We start from the raw sequence: 14942 nt of genomic DNA, 5'->3' as shown, positions 1-14942 counted from the left end.
TGTTCTGTTTGTTTTTTTTTTTTTTTTTTTTTTTTTTTTTACTGAAATTGTGCTGTGTTTCTTCACGGAATCTCCTCTTAGCACATAAATAACAGTGAGCCTTAAGTAGGTTTCATTCATTCCTTCACTCCTGCCACCCAGTAGGCAGCTTCCTGAGCATCTCACAGGATCCAGTTACGATACCGGCTTCTCTGCCGGCTGTCGGTCAGCACAGGGATCTCTGACCCTCCCAAGAGCTAGGCGAGAATGATGAATTTTCTAGACTGATGCCAGTAGGTGGTGATTCCTTAACACGTTGCCTTTTAGTGTTGTTTTGCCTTGTATTTCTCCTAAGGTTCTTATCTGGAGGTGGGATGGGGAGGAACCCAAGTACCTTGCAATTAGGAGTTGCCCATGCTGCATCTCCCTTCCGAAAGTTCCCAACACATTTGCATATTGAATGCTCTGGGAAATCTTGCAAGAAAGAAATCTATTTTACTTCACTTAACCCAGAGTTTTCCAGGCTTTTTTCCCCCATTATTGACATCTTCTTCGGAACTGGTGATTCCAAGCGACTGTGAAACCCCATTTTGAACAATTCTGGCAAGAACTTTCTACATTGCCCCTCTTTGCCCCACCTGTGTCCACCGTGACGTGAGCCTCACATGTCATCTGCCATCTTCCCTCCGAACAGGACCCCGTTTTGTTTTCGGGTTCCCTCCGCATGAACCTGGACCCATTCAGCCAGTATTCAGATGAAGAGGTCTGGACGTCTCTGGAGCTGGCCCACCTGAAGGGCTTCGTGTCGGCCCTTCCCCATAAGCTGAACCACGAGTGCGCAGAAGGCGGGGAGAACCTCAGGTAGGCGGGGGTGAGGCCCCAACCGGGTCTCCTCAGCTTCAGCTCTCCCTCCGTCAGGGCGTTTGTAGGTTTTGTCCATTTCCATCTGGTTCAGATCTGGGTTTGAGTCCCAGCTCTGCCACATGAGCTGTTTGTCTCTTAACCTCTTGGGGCTTCAGTTTCAGTATCTAAAATGGGTTTCAATCTAGGCTCATTTTACCATGAGGTGTAACCAGGATGGCCAACATGCTTCCTTGCTTACACCAGGTCCATTCAATGGAGAGTGGCTATCAGTCGTTAAACTTTGGAAAGGCTTCTCTTCCAGTCAGTAAATAGCACTGCTCTGAGCCCTCCCTGTCCCCACCCACTGCCCCAGCTGCCGTGGTCCGTCTCCCAGGCTCCCCAGGATCCACCCATGATCCAGCAACTGGAGTGTTAATGCCTGGCGCAGCAGGGATCCTGTGCCTCTTTCGCTTATCCATCACCATGACAGCCAAGCACCAAACCTCAGGTGTGTTCAACAAGAGCCGTGACCGCTCACACACTGGGGTGGTCAGCCAGGCAGCTCTGCTAGTCTTGGCTCACGCACATGGGTGGTGGCCGCTGGCTGTAGGCAGATCTATTCGGCCTCTGCTGGGGGCAGTTAGATTCTGCCCCGTGTGTCCCTCATCCTCCAACAGACCAGCCCAGGCATATTGTCATGGTGATGGCAGAGGTGCAAGAGTGAGCAAAGCCTGGTGTGCATTCCCGTTTCAAGCCTCTGCCGGCCTTATGTTTGCCAGCATCCCATTGGCCAAAGCCAGGCATGTGGCTGAGTCCAAAGTCCACAGTGAGGGGCCCCACAGAAGACGTGGATATGGGATCATTTTTGCTACCTGTTATTTTGGATATCACCTCTGAGCCCTGTGTTGAGAATGATTCTGAGCCTGCTTCTAGCTCAACGGGAAGACCATTCTGATCGATTAGTGATGTCTGCCATGGGCACAGATGTGGGGAATGGAAGTGCTCTCCTGGTCTAAGCAGCACCCAGTGTCTCTTCTCCCTTCTCTCAGTTCGGACCTAGACTCAGGGTCAGGGTGGTTTTGACACTGTTTCCTGGTCCTTCTCTCCCGGTCAAGCGTCGGGCAGCGCCAGCTTGTCTGCCTGGCCCGGGCCCTGCTGAGGAAGACGAAGATCCTTGTGTTGGATGAGGCCACGGCGGCTGTGGACCTGGAAACGGATGACCTCATTCAGTCCACCATCCGGACACAGTTTGACGACTGTACCGTCCTCACCATTGCTCACCGGCTCAACACCATCATGGACTACACGAGGTGATGCCCTGGCACAGAAGGCCTCCGGACCTTGCAGTCCACCCCAGTCACCCGTTCATTCATTCATTCATTCATTCATTCATTCAACACTGTCGTTATGCCTAGTGACAGCCTGAGCTGGTGGAACCTCTCTTTGTCCTGGTTAGTACCAGGCATTTTTTGACATCACTCAATCATTTATTCAGTCAACACATGTGTGGAGTGCCTGCCACATTCCTGGCTCTGTTCCAGGCACTGGGGACTGAGCAGGGAGCTGTCAGACAGGGAGCCTGCTTAAGGGACCTTACAGATTAGTTGGGGGCTGGGTGCAGAGACAGACAATAAACACAGCAACAAATAAAAGGGAATTGTGCTGGGAAGGAAATATAAAAGGTGATGGAGAGTACTGGGGGTAGCATCACAGGACATAGACATTGACTAGAACTGGGGTTGAGGATGGGCAGCCAGCTGGAAGGCTACTGTAACAGTCCTGGCATAGGGTGTTAGGGGCCTGACCCAAAGCAGGGACTTGCCCAGGTGGGCTCTTGGGGCACGAGGTGCCAACCCCTTCCCCACCCCTCATGTCTGCGTCCCCTCCTTGCAGGGTGATTGTCCTGGACAAAGGGGAGATCCGGGAGTGTGGTCCCCCCTCCGGCCTCCTGCAACAGAGAAGTCTCTTCTACAGCATGGCCAAAGATGCTGGCTTGGTGTGAGCCCAGAGCTGGTGCAGCTGCTCAGAACTGCAGGGCCGACATGCCAGCAGCCAGGGATGAGTCGGCATCCTTGGGAACCCAAGCCTCGCGTAGACTGAAACCAAAAAAAAAAAAGAACAACCCAAAACCAAAACACACAGAAAGCAGCCACCCTCTGGCCCCCTGCCTGGAATTGGCTGTGAAGAAACAGGAGAGACACAGGGATGCAGTGTCCCCAAAACACGCACATCCTTGCCTCTGTTACCCCCACAGACGCACACACGTTCTCACACCCCTGGGAGGGCACATGTGCTCTCCGTGCTCTGTGGGGAAGTTTGGGCCGCCAGACTTCCAGAAAAATCGGTTGCATAAAACATGCTAGTGACCAAATCCAGCCAACTGCCTCAGATCTCTCCAGCCGAAGTCTGCGGGTTCCAAGCTTTCGAGAAGCTCCCTGGTCCCCGGCACCTCTCTGTCCTTGCCTGGCTCTACCCAGATGCTTGTTTCCCCAAGGCTGCAGTTTGGAGGTGAGGGGCCTGGTGAAGGTCATTTTCACTCGCGGGCAGTGTCCTGAGGGCCATGGACGCGCTTCTCACCAGCCATCTGGTCTTCTGGGTGCTCAGACGTGGGAACCAGTGTCATAGCGCTGCCTCCACCGGGACTTGCTTCATGGGCCAGAGGCCGCATGTTTCCCAGCGCTTCTCGTTGACGGGACTGGGCTGGCCTCCGGGTGACCTGGCTCTGGAGCTCCAGGCCGGGAGAGCTCTCTCAATGCCGACTTCCCCACTTGACTGCTCACCTCGTCACCCGCTCCCGTCTTTGCCTTGCCTTCCTTCCTTCCTCTTTCTACCTGTAGCTAGAATGGGTTTACGCCTCCAGGTGCCCGAAAGAGAAGACCTGGTCATGGTTATTCAGCATGCAAAGCCAAGAGCGCTGGTGCCTCCAAGTGTGAGCAGTTGGTACCGAAAAGAGCCCCGTTGAGTCTCCTCCTTGTTCTTAGATTTCAGTTTCTCACCCGGGGCCTCTGGTTGGCTGTCAGGGGCGGCGGGGTGGAGAACTTGACTTACGGTTGCTGAGTCTCTTCTGGGACAAGCAAAGAACCCATTCATGAGTGTCAGTGATTTTCTTTTTCTTTTTTTTTTTTTTTAAGTACTGCTCTAGGGAGAAAAACAGTCTCAAGACTTTAATTTCTTGGGAGGAAGTACTGGGCCGAGGAGCAGCATCCCAGGGAATGGCCAGGTTGGCTCAGCATCTGGTGGTTGGTCCCTGTGTTCCTGGAAGGAAACGGGCAACTGGGGTCCTTTCTTCAAAGCCCTTTAGGTCCCTTGATTGGAGACCAAAGTGAGACCCAAAAAGCAAAGAGAGGTCACGGCTGCCCCAGGATTCATGCTCGCTATGTGAATTACGTTGCTGACTTCAAGCCAGAGAAGCATCTTTCTTCTTTTAGGTGGAAATACATATTTATTTTTTGTAAGTTAAACCATTATTTCACATTAGATAAACCAAGTGTTTCTTGGGGATCTTTTTTGTAATGACTTACACTGGAAACGTGAACATTTGCAAATAATTTGCAGTTAAAAAAAATATTTTATTTCTTTCTAAACGACTGTTCCATTTTCTTTCTAGCAAAGGTTCCTGCCGTCTCTCCAGGAGTCAGGATGGGGCACCCTCTCATCTGCTGCTGTTCTTTCTCCTTGGCGAGCATGTTGTTTCTAGCGGGAGCTCTTGGAATTGGGAACCTAGAGATTAAGAATCAGGTGGGGTTTGGTGGGAAATCGGCATAGCACGGTAGACAGGGTCCTGCCCTTGTCATCTGCAGGCTGTGTGACCCTAGGCAGGTCACTTAGTCTTCGTGCCTCAGTTGCTTCGTCTGTGAAATGGGGCTGATCACTGCCTCCTGGGCTTGTTGTGAAGACGAGCGCTGATGTGTGTGTTACGTGCACGGCCCAGGTTGGGTTCTAAGACACAGGCAAGGCAAACATCACACGTGGCGAGAATTAGCCTTGGAGATCCCTTTGTGGTGTTAGGCCACGCTAGGCTGTGCTGCAGTAACAAATTAGCCATAAACTCTTGGGACGTGAATACAAGGGTGTATTTCTCATATATTTCTTGATGAGAATCAGGCGCCTCTCCTTTGGTACGATGACTGACAGATCCAGACTGTTCTGGTTTTATGACATCGCCTCTCAGGGGCTGGCTTCTGGGTCACCACAGCTGGGGAAGGGAAGTTGTGGACGACTCACACCCACTGTTAAGTATCTCAAACCAGAAGTGACACAAGTCAGTTCCACTCACAGCCTGTTGGCCAGAATTAGTCACATGGCCCCACCAGGCCACAAAGGAGGCAGGAAATGCAGGGACACATAAGGAAGGAGGCCCCTTCCTGTGGTAACTGATGTCATTTCTGAGTTTTGGATAGTGGGGGAGGAAGACCGGGGTGTTGGGATCTGAGTTCGTATTGGTGAGTCTGGACAGTGAGGAATGCCAGGATTTGGGGAGCACACACCCCGGAACCATGCTCCAAGGACACACGCAGGTGGAGCGGCCGGCGTTGGCTGTGTGTCCCCTACCCGCCCCCCGCCTCCAGGCTCCCTTGTCTGAGGAGCTGGGAGGTGAAGGTGCTCAATGAAAAGCAGCTGCAAGGTTGTCACCCTTAGAATGAGAAGCACTTGGATGTGCCTTGTGGGGAGTCGATTTTAGGTGTGGGTGTGTTTCTGTCTCAGGGCCTGGCCCTGAGTATTAAAATCCTGGGTCAGATGCTAAATGAGTGTGCGATCGGCGTGTGCCTTCCACGTCAGGAAGAGGGGCGGGTGCAGCATTAACCCTGAAGAGGGTGAGCCGGGGGGTGGGAGGGGGCCTGCACACCTGCTCTTCCAGGTGAGTGCCCCAGCGCCGTGCAAGGAGAAGGGGAGAAGCAAGGTTTGTTGTGCACCTGCTGCGTGCCAGGCCCTGGGCTCAGCGCTTTGCACAGCTCTCCTCGTGGGAAGGGAGCCCTGGGCCGGAGAGCATCCCCAGCCATGCTTGCCTGCTCACCTCGCTGCTCCTCTTCCAACCTCAGGGTCCTCTCTCTCTTCCCAGACGTCTGCGTCACCTGCTCCTTTCCCTGTTTGACAGGGGCAGCTCTGTGCAAGCAGGGCTGTAATCTCTTTATTTCTCGCTGAAGGCTCATCTCTAGAGCAGGGCATATGGCACGTGCTTAGTGACTGCATTCTCCAGTCTGGGACTGTGCTGTCCCTGTGCCGGGCCGGAACCCAGAGTGAAGTCACTCGGGCCCTAGAACTTTCCCTTCCGGAGTTGCAGCTTCCTTGCTGGTACAACGGGGATCTTTGGAGCCACCTGGCCAGGTGGCTGTGAGGATGAAGGCAGCCATGCCTCGCCCTTAGGATGTCTCCATACGTGGTGATGCCATCCATGCGTTCATTTGTCTGTTCATCCGTCCACCTATTCATTCCCTCCATCCATCCATCCAGTCATACAGTCAGTATCTATTGACCCCTCCTACGTGCTGTGTACCACGCTGGGTGCGAGGGAAAGCACAGCCAATACAAATGCACAGATCTCTCGTCTCAGTTCAAGAAGGAAAGGAGCCCTTTCCTTCCCTTCTGGTGGGATTCTAGAGTGGAATTCAGCTCTTATCCATGAGCGATGTGCTAGAGCTAAAGGAATGTGCGAGAGGCAGTGTGGTACAGTGGTTAGGACGTGGGTGGCTCTGGCACCAGCCTTCCTGGGTTCAGATCCCTACTTGCTTACACTCTGTCTCAGTTTTGTCACCTGTAAAAGGGGCCTAATGATAGTACCTTCCTCAGCACAGCATCCTAGTAAGGTGTGGGGTGACTACCAGAAGGTAGTCACCCTCCGATTGTGAGGATTAACTGGGTGACAGGCATTTAGAGCAGGGCTGTGTGTTTGCTGTGACCAGTGGGACTCGGGTGAGGTTTAAGGACTTACGGAGAGAGGCACTGACCAAGGAAGGTCTGTACACAGCTCTCCTGCCTCTTTGCTGTGCTCACCCGCCAGCCAGGCCCTGCTGGCAGGAGCCACAGCCAGGGGATTAATGGCCCGGGTGGCCCACGGGCTGGTGCCCAAGGAGCCATGGGGTGGGCCCAACAGCAGCCTTGTTAGTGGGCTCTTGCGGGCGCTGGTTCCGTGGCCCACACTCTGCTTCCTGGCAAAACACCTCCCTTCATGAAGGAGGCTCTTGTGGCCCTGGAACAACACCACGTGACCATGCCAAGCACCCAGCTGCCACCTTTGCCTGCAGTCGCTCTGCCAGGGCATCAGCTGACTCGGCTCCAGGAGGAGACATGAGAAGTGCTGTGTCTGGCCCCTTCCCGCGCCTCGCAGTAGGACAGACACCCACACAAGATGACTTGGACTTTGGTGTTAGGCCCAAGGAGAGATCCCCGCTCTGCCACTTACTAGCCAGGTGGCCTTGCCAGGTCACGTCTGCTCACTGAGCCTCAGTTTTCTCATCTGCAAGATGGAGCAAAATCACTAGTAATGATGGCATTTTGTTGGCATGACAGGGGGCGGGCAAGGGATGCAGACCCCTACCCCATTTTGAAGGTATCAAAATGAACTATGGTCACATCTTGAAAAGGGGAGGCAGCCATGACTGGACCTGGATTTAGATTCCTCTGGGCCGAAAACCCTAAGTCAGAATGGACAATCAGAAAGTCCCTATGAGGTTAGGAGGTCAATAGGCACAATGAAAAAGTGTATACAGAACAAAGATGACAACTCAAGCCTTAAACTATTCAAAGGAATATAGAAAAAAAAAAAAAATGTCCCCATGAGCTGTCTGGGACAGGGCAGGCCCTGTGTCCGGGCAAGTAGGTGTGTGTCCACGGGCCTCTCCTGACACACCAACACAGCCGTTGCCCAGGTATTGGTGCATTATTGATGGCGGAGACCCATGACTCAACTGGCAGTGTCTGGAGACATTTTTGTCACAACTAGAGGAGAAGGTGCTCCTGGCTTAGAGTGGGTGGAGGTCAGGGACACTGCTGAACATCTGACAGTGTGCAGGATGCCTCCACGTGGAATTACCCACCCCGCATATCAATAGTGAAGAGGTTAAAAAAAAATCCTGTTGTATGTACCCTCCTCTGCTGCCCCTCAGAGGCCTGTAAACACAACAGTATCAAGAACAATAGCAAACGGTTATTGAGCACTTACTTTGTACCCTGCTCGGCTCTGACCCTCTCTGAGTATTAACTTGCTCTCTCCCAGCTGCAGTGCTGGGCGTCAGTGCAGACCCCTGGGCAGCCATAGTTATGATCCGGGGATTTGTCTCATTTCTCACGCTGTGTTTTCAGCTGTGTCCCTGTGACCTCGGGCTTGGCTACTTCAGGCTCTCACCTCTTTCCTGGTGCCTGAAGCCATTTTTATTAGAATGCTGATCGCTGTCACAAACGGGCCCGAGTCTTGTGCGCTGTGTACTGACCTTCGTGGAAGCAAGCGCTGGACCTTGACCCACCCCTGACTTCGGCCTTCCAACAGCGTCTCCCCCACGGCACCTGGCAGGTGGAAGTGTGACCAGAAACGCCCTAGGTGTTCCAACAGCTGCTGGGGCAGATTTAGTCCTGAATAAACAAATGGATGAAATGCACCAAATCCTGAGCAAATTCTCCCGGTAGGGCCCGGGAGACCTGGCTCTTCTCATCTCCCTTTTGGAATTGAACTGTGTGCTGGGTGAGGGCTTGTGCCCGGAGAGGCCCTTCCCTGGTGTGGGCTGTGGCTTGTGCATCTGTTCAGACATGATGCTCCCTGGAGCTCATGCATGAGGTTCTGAAGTAGCAGTTCTCAGTCCTGGCTGCACGTTGAAATCATTTGGGCTGGAGACCACACCAGTGGTTGTGAGGGCAGGGGGAGGTGGGTGTGGTTACAAAATGGCAATTTGAGGGGTCCACGTGGAGACGGAAGCAGTCAGCATCCCGACTGTGGTGGTGGATGCAGGAACCTGTACGTATGATGCAATTACATAGAAGTAAACACACACACACCCAGTGAGTACAAGTAAAACTGGGGAATCTGAACAGGATCGGTGGATTGTACCAATGTCAATTTCCTGATTGTGATATTGAGCTGTTGTCTTTTAAGATGTTACTGTTGGTTCCTCAGGTGAATTCTACCAAACATACAAAGAAGACTCACACCCATCCTTCTCAAACTCTTGCAAAAAATTGAAGACGGAACACTCCCAAAGACATTCAATGAAGCCACCATCACCCTGATACCAAAACCAGACAAAAAGACCACCAAAAAGGAAAATTACAGGCCAATATCTTTGATGCATATAGATGCAAAAATTCTCAACAAAACATTAGCACACCAAATCCAGCAACACATAAAAAAGATCATACATCACAACCAAGTGGGATTCTACAAAGTGGGATTCACCCAAGTTCACGAGGATGGTTCGACATATGTAAATCAATGTGATAGGCCATGTAAACAAAAGAAAAGAGAAAAACCACACGGTCATCTCAATAGATGCAGAAAAAGCATTTGACAAAATTCAACATCCATTCATGAGAAAAACTCTTACCAAAGTGCATATAGAGGGAACATGTCTCAAGATAATAAAAGCCATTTATGACAAACCCACAGCCAATATAATAATGATGAAAAGCTGAAAGCCTTCCTGCTAAAATCTGGAACAAGACAAGGATGCGCACTCTCACCTCTTCTATTCAACATAGTATTGGAAGTCCTATCCACAGCAATCAGACAAGAAAAAGAAATTAAAAGGTACCTACATTGGAAGGGAGGAGGTAAAACTCATATGCAGATGATATGGTATATAGAAAACCCTAAAGACTGCACACAAAACTGCTAGAGTTGATAAATTCAGCAAGATAGTAGGATACAAGATTCACATACAGAAATCAGTTGCATTTCTTTACACCAACAATGAAATATTAGAAAGGGAATGTTAAAAAAACAAAACTTTTAAAATCACAACCCCAAAAATAAAATACTTAGAAATAAACCTCACCAAGGAGGTGAAAGACTCATATGCCGAGAACTATAAAACATTAAAGGAAATTAAAGATGATTCAAAGAAATGGAAAGATATCCCATGCTCTTGGATTGGAAGAATTAATATTGTTCAAATGGCCATACCACCCAAAGCAATCTGTAGATTTAATGCGATCCCTGTCAAATTGCCCATGGCATTTTTCACAGAACTAGAAAAAAATAATCCTCAAATTCATATGAAACCATAAAAGACCCAGAATTGCCAAAGCAACCCTGAAGAAAAAGAAAAAAGCAGAAGGCATAATTGTTCCAGACATCAGACAATACTACAAGGCTACAGTAATCAAAATAATATGGTACTGGCACAAAAACAGACATATGGATCAATGGAACAGAATAGAGAGCCCAGAAATAAACCCACACACCTACAGCCAATTAATCTTCAACAAAGGAGGTAAGAGTATACAATGGGAAAAAGAGTGTCTTCAGCAAGTGGTATTGGGAAAGTTGGATAGCTGCATGTAAATCAATGAAGTTAGAATGCATCCTCTCACCATGTACAAAAATAAAATGGCTTAAAGACTTAAACGTAAGACATGACACCATAAAACTTCTAGACGAAACATTCTCTGGCATAAATCGTACCTATGTCTTCTTAGGTCAGTCTCCCAAGGCAATAGAAATGAAAACAAAAATGAACAAATGGGACCTAATCAACTTACAAGCTTTTGCACAGCAAAGGAAACCATAAGCAAAATGAGAAGACAACCTACAGAATGAAGAAAACATTTGCAAATGCTGCAGCCAACAAGGGCTTAATTTCCAAAATACACAAACAGCTCATACAACTCAACAACAAAAAACCCCAAAACAACCCAATCCGAAAATGGGCAGAAGACCTAAATAGACATTTCTCCAGAGAAGAAATACAAATGGCCAATAGGCACATGAAAAGATGCTCAACATAGCTAAATATTAGAGAAATGCAAATCAATATGTGGTACCACCTCACACCAGTCAGAATGGCCATCATTAAAAAGTCTACAAATAACAAATGCTGGAGAGGGTGTGGAGAAAAGGGAACCTTCCTACACTGTTGGTGGGAATGTAACTTGGTGCAGCCACTGTGGAAAACAGTATGGAGGTTCCTCAGAAAACTAAAAATAAAATTACCATATGATCCAGCAGTCCCACTCCTGAGTATATATCTGGACAAAACTATAATTCAAAAAGATACATGTACCCCTATGTTCATAGCAGCACTATTCACAATAGCCAAGACATGGAAACAACCTAAATGTCCATCGACAGATAAATGGATAAAAAAAGATGTGGTACATATATACAATGGAATATTACTCGGCCACAACAAAGAATGAAATAATGCCATTTGCGTCAACATGGATGCAACTAGAGATTATCATACTAAGTGAAGTAAGTCAGAAGAGAAAGACAAATACCACATGGTATCACTTATATGTGGAATCTAAAGTATGACACACATGAACCCATCTATGAAACAGAATCATGGACATAGAGAGCAGACTCTGCCAAGGGGGAGGGATGGAGCGGGAGGTTGGGGTGAGCAGATGTAAGCTTTTATATATGGAATGGATAAACAACAAGGTCCTGCTGTAGAGCACAGGGAACCATATTCCATATCCTATGATAAACCATAGTGGAAAAGAATATTTTTAAAAAGAATATATATATATATATATGTATGACTGAATCACTTTGCTGTACAGCAGTAATTATCACATTGTCAATCAACTATACTTCAAAAATAAAAAAGATGTTCTTATTGGGGAAAAGTAGTAAAGGGTACACAAGTAGTTTTCTGGATTATTTTTTACTACTTGTCAATCTACAATCATCTCAAAATAAAAGGTTACTCTGTAAAAGTTACACACACCATTGTTCCAGCCCCAGCCCCAGCCCCAGGGATTCTCATTTCATTGGTCTATGGTGGAGCCTGGGCACAGGCAGTTTTTTGGGGTCCCCAGGTGAGTCCAGTGGGCAGCCAGGGCAGAGAGCTGCTGTCGACTTTGGCTCCAGGGTAGATGGGGCTGGATGAGCCCTGATCAGGCCGACCTGTGGGTTGCTGTGTCCTCTTGGGTCTGGGGTCCTTGGGCATTTTCTCCCCCCAGAGAGCAGAGAGGGGTCTAGACTCAATTCCATGGGGCCACTGATGACCCCAGGTCACTGTGTCTCCAGGGCCTGGCAGACTCTCCGGGTCGGTGGGGCGGGAGGAGGATCCAGGGGCTGGGCTCAGGCCAGGCCTGATTCCTGCGCCAGCCTGTAAAACAGGCCCCTCTGGGCCAGCAGCTGGGCAGGGCTGCCGCTCTCTGCCACCTGCCCCTCGTCCATGACCAGCACCCTGCAAGGGAGAGGGACACAGCCAGCTCTTTGGACCCCAGCCCAGGGTCTTGGCCGCTCTGAATGCCCAGTGTGTCTGCTCTAAGCAAGTCTGGCCTTCCACGCAGCTTACTGACCCCGACGGCCCAGTTGGAAGCATCTGCTGGGCATGTGTCTTCGGGCTTATCCTTCCCCTGTGGGCATCAGTCTTGCCACCTGTACAACGTGCACTTCATAATCTATTCCAGTGCCCTTCCAGCTCTAAACCCTGATGCCTTCCTCTGCCTGCAGGGTGCCCTGGGGGCCGGCTGCGAGGGGTGCGGTGTGGGGGCTTACCTGGCACAGTCCAGCACGGAGCGCAGGCGGTGGGCGATGAATAGTACCGTGCACTGCGCAAACCAGCTCCCCAGGGCGGCCTGCATCTGGCGCTCCGTCCCCGGGTCCACGGCAGCCGTGGCCTCATCCAGGATGAGGATCTGGGTTTTCCGGAGAAGGGCACGTGCCAGACACAGGAGCTGCTTCTGGCCTAGGCTGGGAATGAGTGGGACAGGCCAGATGTTTGCACATCAGGACTGACCTGCAGGGGGTGCCCAGAAATGTGTCCTCATGGCAGCTGCGGGAGTGGGGAGTGTGTGCCTGTGGGTCCCTAGTCTACAGAGCTGGTAGGAATCCCCATCCTGCCATTTTTGAGCAGAGTGACATTAGGCAAGTCATTGAAACCCTCTGGGCCTCAGTCTCCCCATCTGTGCAATGGCTATCTCTGTTTCTGTTCTATGGTCTTCACTATGTGCCAGACACATCCTATATGCTTATGTATATTAACTCAAAGACCACAAAGGTAGGTATTGTGTCAATGAGTCCTTCCTCACTGGGTTGTGAGGATAAGACAAATCATATAAAAGCCATGCATGTCACAGAGTAAACCCTTCTTTTACTCCAGTTACAGATGAGGAAGTTGAGAGTCAAGGTCACACAGTCAGTGAGCCCCCAGAGCCTGGAGACTCAAGGGTGTTTGGGGCTGTTTCCTGCCATGTTCAGCTTCCTCAGAGTAAACCCTTTAGGGAACCAGGACCTACTACGGCCATGTGGGTGTCAGGTGCCTGGGCTTTGCTCCAGACTCACTACTTATGGGGTAGGTGAGTTGGCAACTCTCAAGCCTCAGATTCCAACTCTGTGAAATGGGGTTAGTGAAAGTGCAGCTTTGAGGATTAAAATGAATATTGAAATGAATATTTCTTACATGCCAGGCACTGTTTCAACAACTTTACACATAGCACTCATTTAATCCTTGCACAGATAGGCAGGTTCTAACTATTATTCCCATTTTACAGATAAGGAAACTGTGGCACTGAAGATTAAGTAACCTGCCCAAGATCCTACAACTATGTCTATGCTCCTGGCTACCAAGCCCTGCTGCCCTTCTAGTGCCATTACCACCCACGGTCCCTCACCCTAACATCTTCTGGGTCAGGTGGGTTTTAGAATCCAGAATGTCTTGACTTTTAAAAAGGCACACACCTGTACATCTGTGTTCACAGCAGCACTATTCACAATAGCCAAAAGGTAGAAACAACCCAAGCGTCCATCAATGGATGAACGGATAAGAAAAATGTGGTCTATCCATACAATGGAATATTATTCAGCCTTAAAACTGGAGGAAATTCTGGCACATGTTACATCATGGATGAACACGGAGGACATTATGCTGTGTGAGATAAGCCAGTCACAAAAAGACAAATACTATAATATTCCCCCTAAATGAAGTACCTAGAGAAACAAAGTGAAATGGGGGCTGGTGGGAGGGAAGAATAGAGAATTGTTGTTTAATGGCTACAGAATTTCGGTTTCACAAAATGAAAAAGTTCTGGAGGTTTGTTGCACAATGATGTGAATGTACTTAACACTATGGAATTGAACACTAAAAAATGGTTAAGATGTTATGTGTATTTTACTACAATTTCTTAAAGCTTTTAAAGGCGTACACCTTATGTTACTTGACAACCCCAGTGAGCGTGGGGTTAGCACCCAATATCAAACACAGTATTTTTGCAGCAAAATAAATGCTGAGTGAGATAAATACAGACCAGAAGTAGCCTCGTGTCAGTAGAGGTTGAGTTTTGCCACCAAATAAACTTAGAAACAAATTTAGGAAAAAGAAAAAATATCTCTTGATATTCAGAGATTGTGTTGGAGTTTGGAATGGCTGATGAGGGATGGGATTTGTACTGTGATTAGGAATAGAACAGGGTTGATCATCCTATGTGGGGAGGTGACTTCCAGGGCATATTACCCTGGGGGGGACCTTGGCCACACCTGCCTCTCCCCCAGCATCTCACAAGGTTTGGCTGGGGTGCGGCGACCCTACCTCAGGTTGTCGCCTTGGTCGGCACACTCATAGTGCAGCTGGCCGGGCAGGCTGGCCACCACGGCTCTGAGCTGCACCGTCTCCAGGGCCGCCCAGATGGCTTCGTCTGAGTGCTCTTGTAGCATGTCGAGGTTCATTCGCAGAGAGCCGGGGAACAGGATGGGGTCCTGGCCGGAAGGGACAGTGGGTCAGAGCTGGGCCAGCCATGCCTCCCACCTCTCCCCCTCCCCCCACCTCTGCCCACCCCTCCCCAGGCCTCACCTGGGGGATGATGGTGATCCTGGACCGAAGTGTGTGCAGCCCCACTTGGGCGATGGGGACCCCGTCGATCCAGATCCCGCCCTCAGCCGCCTCTAGGAGCCGCAGCAGGCCCCCAGCCAGGGAGGACTTTCCTGCCCCTGTCCTGCCAACGATGCCCACCTGCCGGGGGAT

At 49.9% G+C, this 14942-nt stretch overlaps 2 protein-coding genes across 7 annotated transcripts in view; one reads left to right on the top strand and one right to left on the bottom strand.

The window, feature by feature from the left end:
- Window positions 1–14942, top strand: part of ABCC1 (ATP binding cassette subfamily C member 1 (ABCC1 blood group)) — a 109108-nt gene that overhangs the window by 90215 nt on the left and 3951 nt on the right. For 2 of the 6 annotated variants that reach the window (XM_024744576.1, XM_024744579.1), the window contains 3 exons: window positions 674–840; window positions 1938–2132; window positions 2716–4406. In XM_024744576.1, coding sequence (XP_024600344.1) covers window positions 674–840; window positions 1938–2132; window positions 2716–2824 — 471 coding nt within the window. In that variant the 3' untranslated portion in view covers window positions 2825–4406. Of the gene's footprint in view, window positions 1–673; window positions 841–1937; window positions 2133–2715; window positions 4407–4429; window positions 9032–13476; window positions 13617–14942 lie in introns of those variants that run through there. The other 4 variants (XM_024744575.1, XM_024744574.1, XM_024744578.1 and 1 more) reach the window with 4 other exon arrangements.
- Window positions 11470–14942, bottom strand: part of ABCC6 (ATP binding cassette subfamily C member 6) — a 58734-nt gene continuing 55261 nt past the window's right edge. Inside the window, exons 28-31 of the mRNA XM_024744572.1 lie at window positions 14772–14930; window positions 14511–14677; window positions 12482–12676; window positions 11470–12167 (exon numbers count right to left, since the gene is read on the bottom strand). Coding sequence (XP_024600340.1) covers window positions 12059–12167; window positions 12482–12676; window positions 14511–14677; window positions 14772–14930 — 630 coding nt within the window. The 3' untranslated portion in view covers window positions 11470–12058. The remainder of the gene's footprint in view (window positions 12168–12481; window positions 12677–14510; window positions 14678–14771; window positions 14931–14942) is intronic.

Source organism: Neophocaena asiaeorientalis, unplaced genomic scaffold, assembly GCF_003031525.2.
Source record: "Neophocaena asiaeorientalis asiaeorientalis breed wild unplaced genomic scaffold, Neophocaena_asiaeorientalis_V1.1 scaffold91, whole genome shotgun sequence".
NCBI classification, from domain to species: domain Eukaryota; kingdom Metazoa; phylum Chordata; class Mammalia; order Artiodactyla; family Phocoenidae; genus Neophocaena; species Neophocaena asiaeorientalis.
Note: the sequence above shows the minus strand (reverse complement) of the source record. Positions and strands in the feature narration are given on the sequence as shown.